Below are 10094 nucleotides of genomic sequence, written 5' to 3'. Positions count from 1 at the left end.
AATTCATATGACGCGATTCTCCCTTTTAAAAATTAAATTTTTTTATAAATAAAAATAAGACACTGTTATTTAAAGAAATTTAACAATCACGTCACAGTTACTTAATTAAGTAATACATTAATTAAATCGGTCATATATATATATATATATATATGTGTGTGTGTGGCTACATTAACAATTCTACATGTGGATACAACCATCGATTGTGAAAGCTTTAAATTAAGTAGTAATCGGTTAGTCGATTATGACTCGAACCCTTTTTCATACATAACCCATTGACCCGACCCACGAAAATATCGGTCTTTAAAGGCTGGTTTTTGTCATTATAGTCGGCTTTTTGCAACCATAAAACTATTAAATACCAAATTTAGCTCATAAACTACAAGTCATAAAAGGTGGATCAACAAAATATTCAAGGAAAAAGTCAAACCATATATATATATATATATATATATATATATATATATGAATGTATGTATATATGCGCGTGTGTGTGGAATTTTGAGATACATAATCAATTGGGGTTCAGAATTAGGCTTCCAAGGGGCTATTTTTTTGGTCTTCTTGGCGAGTCGTCATTTGGTGGGTCTGTTGTACACTGATTGTGGTGCACCGGTTAGCAGCTGATCAAGATTCTCCAAGGTCTCTATACATATATATATACATACATGTAGAGAGAGAATCCAACCTCCCCTCCCCTCCCCTCCGAATTCTTCAGTTCACTTCCAGTTTGAAGCCCAAATCGATGGAGGGGAAAACAGTGGTGGAATGCAAGATTTACACAGAAACAGAGAAAATACAGAGTGTTTGTTTGCAGGATGAGGATGGAAGCAGTCAAGAAGAGCACAAGAAAATTCTTAAAATGAGAGCTTTACTTGAAATCCATGATCCCACTTCCAAGGTCTCTCTCTCTCTCTCTCTCTCGAAATCAGAACCAAATGTGTTCTGGGTAGCCAATAGCATCAAGACAAAATCAAGACTGGTGGAAAAGTTGTTTAAGATTCTTTGAAGATCTATTATATATAATTGTATCTTATTCCATCACATGGTCTTGATAAAAACCCCCTAATATTTCTAAACAGTTTTTGATTCATGATCCTAATTAATAGGGAGAAAAGTCCATCACATTGACTACTGACCTTTGGACGGTAAACCCAAGAAACCACAAGAACAAGAAAGTGCATTTTGATGCAATAAACTTCATAGAATTAAGGTTCACCTGTTTGCCTAGTCTTTTGGTGGGATATAATGTTATCATATGCAGTTTACTGCATCAAAATTTGTCAAGATTATATGAAGTTTTGAGGGTTAATCAAAATTTGTGTGCAGATCAGTTGAAATGTGGTAAAGAAATCTTGAAACTGTGTAGCAAGATTACCTTCATTTTTTAGATCAATCTGATTGGGAAATTTCTTGAATTGAATTGTGTTTCAGGAGTGTGATGATGTTACAATCAGACGGTTTCTTCGTGCGCGTGATCTAGACATTGAAAAAGCTTGTGCCATGTTTCTCAAGTACCTAAAATGGAGGAAAACGTTTATCCCAGATGGGTCTATCTCTGTATCAGAAATCCAGAACGAAATCGCGCAAAACAAGATGTTTATGCAAGGATCAGATAAGACCGGACGACCAATTGCAGTCGTGTTTGGAGGTAGACATCACTGCAACAAAAAAGGAGGTCTTGAAGAGTTCAAACGTACGCGATCTCAAACTTAACACACATGTCCACAGTCCAAGATTAAGAGTTTTTGTATGTTCGTCAAGTAATCACAATCTTTTGGCAGGTTTTGTGGTCTTCGGGCTAGAAAAGTTATGTTCCAGGATGCCTCCAGGCCAGGAGAAGTTTATGGTCATTGGAGATCTTCAAGGATGGGGGTATTCGTGTAGCGATATACGTGGATATCTTGCGGCGCTCTCTATTTTGCAGGTTTGCAGCCATTTTTGTGTTTAGAAGAAACACCCTTTTTGTGAATTAGATGACAGTGGGCATTGGCAATGAGTTCTATCTAACCAATGCTCTTGTTGACCATAAGGGTCATGGATCATGAGCTCTACAAGATGTACTTGATGAATGATCCAACCACTTTATACTACCTTTTCAACCAATTAACTGAAATAACAAGATTTTGCAAGCAGCACTTTCGCAACTTATGAAATCCACTTTTTTGAGTATAATATTCACAAAAAAGTAGACTTTTAGCAAGTTGCGAAATGGACAGAAGAACAATTCGAATAACGGTTATAGTTCGTTGGTTTCGAAGCAAATTATAACGTATTGATGATTATAACAGGATTATTATCCCGAAAGGCTTGGGAAACTGTTTATACTGCACGTTCCATACGTGTTTATGACCGTATGGAAGATGGTTTATCCGTTTATTGACGAAAAAACGAAGAAAAAGGTAAGTTTTTCCAAGTCTTGATAGCAACCATTTGTTGTCTTTAGGCATTAAGACTGGTAAACTATAGAGATAGAGTGTGAATGTATATTTATATACACTTAACTTGCAGATCATATTTGTTGAGAACAAGCAGCTGAAATCAACACTGCTGAAAGACATTGATGAGAGCCAGCTTCCAGAAGTTTATGGAGGCAATCTGAAATTGGTACCCATCCAAGATAACCAATGTGTCTGATGTTCTTTTCAGATTAAGCTGTTATACTGTCTGAAGTGCAGGCTTATGTATATAGGGTCATGATTAAATGAGAACCTATCGTGAGAACTTGTACTTTAAGGTATTATTTTACATGTTCTTTTTCCATCTAATGCTATAAGTTAAGGTATTGGTTATTTGTTTCATAACGAAACATTTTTACATGTATTTTTGTAAACACAAACTTGTACAAAGGTTTCATTTTGTGAAACGAGCATATGAAACAAGTACATGTTAATCGGCACTTTAAATCTTAGTTTTAGATGAACTTTTTGATGTAAAATAACATATGATGCATCGGTTTTCATGGTTATCACTAAGGTTCTTGTTTGATTAGCCCCTATATATACATATGTAAAGACGAAGAATTGTGTGAGAATAAGAGTTAAGGTGAGAAGCGTAAGAACGGATCGGACTCTTGATCACTTTTAATCTCAAACTCATCCCATGAATTGCGCTTATCACGAGAATTCATCTAGTGTATCTGGGTGCACCACACTATTAAATAACAAACGACTCCTTCCAAACAAAAGAGGAGTTTTATTTTGCGATATACAAAAACGGAGTACAATTGATTAAACGAGTAGCCGTTACTACACGTTCGTTGGTGTTGTGCTGCCCCTTGCCTTGAAAGAATTCACACGCGGCCACCAGCTTTCCAAAAATAAGGTACGTCAAGTCAGTCAGCTTACAAGACACCATACATATGACTAGGAACACGTAGCTATGCCGAAGGTATCCCACGTCATATCAGCATGATGCTTACAAGGGACCCCGCGTCATATCATGAAAAAGACCTATGGCTAAAATTCTGTTAATTAACATTCTTCATCCGCAAGTGGCACCTCGGTAACTTTTTGAGATGACAAATGTCAACACAGGGACGGTCAATATTCTAGAAAGGGACGGTTGGGATAGCTTCGCAATTAATGCCCCCAACCGACCAAACTTAAATCGGTAGGTGGTGGTTACTCCCATTAAAACTCTATATAAAAAAGGTAGATGGGGCCTACTAATACATACATTTAGCATTTCTCTCTGTAAATAAAATATTCCCTGCAACTGAAATTTTGTCCGCAAGTTGATCTGTACACGTAACAACTACGTAAGTATTTTTCATGGCTGGTCGAGTAAGTTTTCCCCATCCCATGTAAACTTTTAAGATTTCTTTAACCATGTTACCTTTTAGTTTGATTGCATGTTATTCCTTCATGTTATACCTGTGTTTTACATATTTTGTGGAGAATGAACTTTTGGTTGAAAGCATATTTTTTCTGTAACTTACAGTCGCAGATAAAAAACAAGTTTGCAAGTTACGGACATGTCCTTGACTTGTGGGGTGGTAAGTTGCAAAAAAATTATAGTTATAATTTTGGTTCATGTAATTACTTTAAGGGGTTGTTTGTTTACCTTTTAATAGTTCCATTAAGAGGCAACTTTTGAATAGTTAAGAGGTTAATCTTGTTTGGCAAAAAAAAGTATGTCTCTTAATGGTTCTAAAACCCTCTGAATGATTTTGTATCATGGATCTCCCTTAACCATTAAGAGCCCTAATTTCATTATACACACTTACCAAACAATTTTATTTCATTTTACACTATATCATGAGAGCCTCTTAATCATTCTGATCACTTAATCATTCAGCATCAAATCATTCAGCAATTGCCAAACAGCCCCTAAATGTATAGTCCATACCCTGTATTCAGAGTTTAATATGAATCTTTATTATTTAGATAATTTACACTTGTGGTCCCTGTAATTAGATAAATTATATATCCAGTCCATGTGTTTAGAGAATTTACAGATTGGTCCCTCTACTTACACTAATTATAGTTTTGGTACATGTACTTATAGTAATTACATATTAAGTCCTTGTACTTATAGTAAGTTACATTTGTAGTCAATGTATTTATAGTAAGTTACATTTTAGTCCCTACATGTAGTGTAACGTAATTTATAGATTTCATCCCCCTAATTAGATTAATTACAGTTTTGGTCTATATACTTAGAATAATTCATAGATTTGGTCCCTTTACTTACACTATTTGTTGATAGTTACATTTTTAATATTAATTATAGATTTGGTCTATGTAATTAGAGAAATTATAGTTTTATTACTTGCACTTATAGTAATTATGGATTTGGTCCCTGCATTTAGAGTAATTATAGATTTGGTTCTTGTACTTAGAGTAGTTACAGTTTTGGTCCCTATACCTATACTAATTTACATATATGGTCCCTATACTTAGAATAATTTACATATTTTGCCCATGTATTTGGACTAATTTATAGTAAGTTACACTTTCATTGTAATTACATATTTGGTCCCCATTTTTAGACTACTTTATAATAAGTTACATTGTTTATAGTAGTTACAGATTTGGTCCATGTACTTAGACTACTTTTAATAAGTTACATTATTTATGAGTAGTTACATATTTGGTCATAATAATCGTAACAATTGAATTACTATGTAGGATGGTTTTTACAGGGCGTCATTGACGCTATAGAGCCAAATATCTGTTGCAGCAGATGCCTTGGCCAAGTTGACTTCATTTCTGGAGAGGTTGCCTTCGTTTAGATCGACCTGTTTTGGTCCATGGTTGGACATTACCATGACTGGTGGATACCCCATGTTCATCCATTTTTTTCCTACAGAGACACGTCTTCCTGGACAATGCACAAGATGACGAGTTTATGGTTCCATGTTAGTCCTTGTTATCTTCGCTATGGGTGGGAGGAGTTTTGTCTTGTAACAACACTCCATTTTGGACCCGACTCGACCATTAGGAGGGCATCTCGGGACGATTTCATTAGTAGGTGTTTCTACACGTAACATTGAAACACAATGGCAAACAATTGAGGGTTATTGACCTCGAGAAGACGTTTGAGAGTTTCGAACTGCAGCAATCGTTGATTGGCCGGTCAGCGAGCAAGGATGTTGTCCGAGTATGTCTGTTGATGATGGTGGAGGTCGGATTTCTTGGCCACCAGCGTAATTTGGTAGTTAATTAGACTCTAATTAGGGTTGTAGAGCATCTAAGAGTTTAAAACTTGTTTCCATTGCGATCGTGCATCTAGGCACCCATTGTAATGTCATATATTAGCCTCAGAGGAGGCCATGCAATAGGCTTGTACCGATGCTTGTTGAGGAGCAATTAGTTTGGTATATAGAGAGGCATCGATATTTTGAGAGCACGGAAGGCCGACGACCGTCGAAAAGGTCGCGACCATCACGATTGACCAGGTTCGAGAACGATTACGATGGCTAGAGGGAAGTTCGAGAAAGATGAGTGGATGGAGGCACGTATGACTGAGGTGGAGAGGCTATGCAAGAAGTTCTTGTCTTGGAAGGGCAATTGTTTAACTATATTTTTATCGGGCATGATTTTAATTATTTTTTTATGAACCTTTATGTACTTCTATAAATTCGTACATAGATTCCAGCCCAGGCTCTGGGGGGCCCAAGCTTTTGACATGACACATAGGTTCTGGTTCAGATCTCCGATGTTCGGAGCTCCGTCGTTTATTACACCAACCCATTACATGTAGCCTATAAGTTTTACCTACTCTTTGTTTTATTTTCATAATTATTCTCAAAATCTGTTGACAATGATCGATCTTATTATGCAGGGCACATCAGGGTCGTCGTTCAATAATCCTGAGCCAATGACTCACAGTATGTCAAGCTATATAGGGGTTAGCGTTCCATGCAGTTCACCCGGCGTCTTCTTGTATGTCGTCGCCATTGGGCTCATCATAAGACGAGACTGGCATTTTAGGACTCCCATCACCACCGTTGGTCAGGGTATATCCTCGACGGAGAACTAGTCGAGGCGGCATGCGAAAAGATGTTGGCAAGACAATTAGTATCTCCTTACGCCCCTACCTTCTACTACTCCTCGACGGTCACAAAAGGCACCTACCCATCATCCTACTGTTACTTCTACTCTACTAGTGTCTGGTGTCGTTGCACAATAACATCAAGATCTTTTGCCTGAGATTTTGCTTAGGTGCTTACCGACTCACCTTGTAAACAAGTTGTGGTGGGACAAACTAATGGGGTTTGAGGGTGAGGGGTGGCTTGATGGCTCTGTTAGTACTAAAGTTTAATTTTGTTGATAACACATCGATGCATGGGTATTACTTCGCATTTGCCACATACATCATGGACGGTTATGATTGGAGGTTTTTGTGTGTTCTTGGTCGACGACCAAGGGCCAGACTTCGTATACACTTAAACCAATGGCAGGATAGATGGTTTTACAGCATGGTGGGCTCTCTTGCAGGTATGGAAATCGGTTTACATTTATTTAATCTAACTCATTACAGTGTAGTGTAGTGGAATTTACTATTGGTTTATAACACTAATATTTCAGGTTTTTCTCCTCATATGCATCGATTTCAAGCATTGGGTGCTTGGAGATTTCGACTTGGACACCAAAGACCCCTCTCCATGAAGGCTAACCGAATCCCTTTCCCTCGAAGGCGTCCTCTCTTCCATCCCCAATGGAAGAGTCTGCCCCGATTTATCTGTCTTCGGTCCATGAGGAAGTCGTTGCACTCACCAATTCGATCTCCACTACTCTTGTTGATATTAATTATCGTCTCGAAGAGCAGAAGTTCCTTCATGAGACTCTGATGATCTCTTTTGCCGATTTGAAAATTGTCTCTGCTGCCAAACTTGCTCAGCTGAAAGAATCTTCGTATATAAACAATGACATCCTTGTATCATTGGCCTCGTTGCATGAAAATGTCGATTCTCTATCTCAAAAAATAGCATGCTTCCTTTCCTTGCGAGTTAGAATTTGACAAAGACATTCCCTGAAGCACCTAGAAATGCATGTTTCTCCTAATATGCTCTTGATATGACATTTCAAAAATGACATATAATTGTTCCAACGACTGGTCCCTTTTATTTGTACCAAGAAAAGGACGCCCCAAAAAGTTCTGAAGTTAACGTTGAACTCTGATTCCCGAGTGACAAGTGTCCCCATCCATTTAATGTACATGATGATATTTAAGGGAGAGTAGTTCTCCCATGCAAGTTTACACTTTCAACCATTCTCTACGTGTAAAACTTGCTAAGGTTTGTCATTTCCTTTCGCAACCAAGACTCTTTCTAAACAAGCTAACAACTAAGAACGAGAAAAATGAAAATTACAAAAACTGACACTACAACACAATTGGGTTTATAGGACGCCATCAATTTTTAAGTATCTTAATAGACCGCTTTACAGGATCAACATATAAAGCGTCCCATCTAAAGACATTGTAATAAGTTGATAAGACGATTACGAACATCTTAACAAGTTTTTAGAAAACTTTTAATACAAAACGTCGTATTAGTAATTTTATATGACACTTTTGAGAAAATGTCATATAAACTCATATTTTTATATGACAAATTTTCAAATAGTATCCTATAAAATTGCCGATAGAACGTTTTGTATTAAAAATATACTAAAAACTTACGTCTTAAAGCATCCTATAAACTTATTACAATGTCTTTAGATATGATGCTTTATTTTTTGATACTACAAATTAAATCCTATAAAAAAATTTATTAGGATGCTTAATTTTTTTTAATCGAATAAATCCAAGTTTATTTTACTGTGATCTACAAACCTCTAAATTTCAAGAATTATATATAGGGCTGTAAACGAACCGAACGAACACGAACGGAGGCTTGTTCATGTTCGTTCGTTTAACTTAACTGAACAAACGAACGAACACGAACGGTAAACGAACGAAAATCTTTGTGTTCGTGTTCGTTCGTTTAGAAATAAGGTGTGTTCGTGTTCGTTTATGTTCGTTTGTAAACATGCTAAACGAACGTAAACGAACGAGCTAAACGAACATAAATAAATATTATTTGAATTCAAAGTAAATAAATAAAAGATAATATATTAAACTTAATATATAAACGAACATAAACAAACAAATATAAACGAACGGTAAATGAACGAACGTTCACGAACATAAATGAACGAACAAGACTCTTGTTCATGTTCGTTCGTTTAACTAAACGAACAAAAGAAAATAGTTCATGTTCGTTCATTTTTTAAATAAACGAACATAAACGAACTTCCCGCCGAACGATTCACGAACAGTTCGTTGAACGTTCTGTTCGTTTACAGCCCTAATTCTATATACCCAATATTTATATAAACAGTCCTTCAAGAAACCCCAGACTTGCTGCACTACCTTTCTTATTCTAGAATATATGCGGCGGAACCCTCCTAGAATCTCCACTTTTAGAAACAGTCCTTTACCTTTAAGAAAACAAACCAAACACTTGTTAATGTCAAGATTGATACAAAATAAACCACGTTCTTCAAAAACTTCTTATTACTGGTTTGGCACCGGTATAAATTGTTTATCCAAACACTCAAAAGTGCTTATTACCGGTTCCACGACGAAATAAGTCAAAAAGTTGTTTTTATAAGCAATCTCAAACACCCCCTGAATCAAATAACTATCATACTTTTTGGTTATTTAAACCAAGTTGTTTAATTGAGATATCTTTTTTACCATTCAGAATTTGCATTCAATATATTTAGTCAAAAAATATTATCAGTGTGTAATCTAAATGGTTGTACTGTATACCAGTTACGTAACGTTAAGTACATAAAACATTTAGTCAAGGTTTAGTTGACGGAAATATACAAGGCTTTTGATGAATTTGAAAGATCAGGAGACATGAGAGTTGATGAACGGCGTTATGTAATTTCTCGGGATCCTGATAAAAGTAACCATATTAAAATTTAAAATTACAATTTCAACCCTAAAGTTTCAAACTATATAAAACTAACCACCAGATAGCCCCTACGCACCAAGCCGTGCGTATGGGGACTTGTGTGCAAAAAAAAAAGTTTTATGACATCGATGTGACAAGACACAGACCGACTTGACCATGAGATTGACCACCTTTCAACACCCTTACGAACCAGCTGGTGCACGGTGAGTAAGGGACCCACCTCCCGACCGATTTTTTTTTTATTTCATTTTTATTCCTTCACGATACAATATTATTTATTTTTCTCATTTCCAATACAACATTATTTATTTTGCTCATTCTCAATACAATACTATTCAATTTTGTCTTTTTCTTTCTCAACCCCACAATGTAAACAATTCAAATTTCATATTATCAACTCAAAACCAACACTTCAATTTCCATTACCTTAATATAATCTTCATTACCTTAATATAATCTCCATTACCCTAATACAATCTCTATTACCGACATTTAATCGTCTACATCATGGTAAGTTTACTTATTTTGATTTTTTATATGATATCATTTTTACAAAGTATTAGTTTTATGATCTCGTTTTAAACAAGATTTTTTTTTATATAATCTCATTTTTACAATGTATTAATTTTTATATGATCTTGTTTTTACAATGTATTAATTTTAATATAATCTCATTTTT

At 35.8% G+C, this 10094-nt stretch overlaps 1 protein-coding gene across 1 annotated transcript; it reads left to right on the top strand.

The window, feature by feature from the left end:
* Window positions 1-490: 490 nt before the first annotated feature.
* LOC112509744 (sec14 cytosolic factor-like) lies at window positions 491-2898 on the top strand. Its single transcript, XM_025114862.1, has 5 exons — window positions 491-901; window positions 1435-1696; window positions 1785-1927; window positions 2292-2402; window positions 2512-2898. The coding sequence occupies exons 1-5, from the start codon at window positions 746-748 to the stop codon at window positions 2635-2637; spliced, it is 798 nt and encodes a 265-aa protein (XP_024970630.1). The 5' UTR covers window positions 491-745; the 3' UTR covers window positions 2638-2898.
* Window positions 2899-10094: the final 7196 nt, after the last annotated feature.

This window comes from Cynara cardunculus (assembly GCF_001531365.2).
Source record: "Cynara cardunculus var. scolymus isolate 2C chromosome LG 3, CcrdV1, whole genome shotgun sequence".
Taxonomy (NCBI): Eukaryota; Viridiplantae; Streptophyta; class Magnoliopsida; order Asterales; family Asteraceae; genus Cynara; species Cynara cardunculus.
The sequence above is the reverse complement of the archived record's forward strand: the minus strand, read 5'-3'. Positions and strand labels throughout refer to the sequence as shown.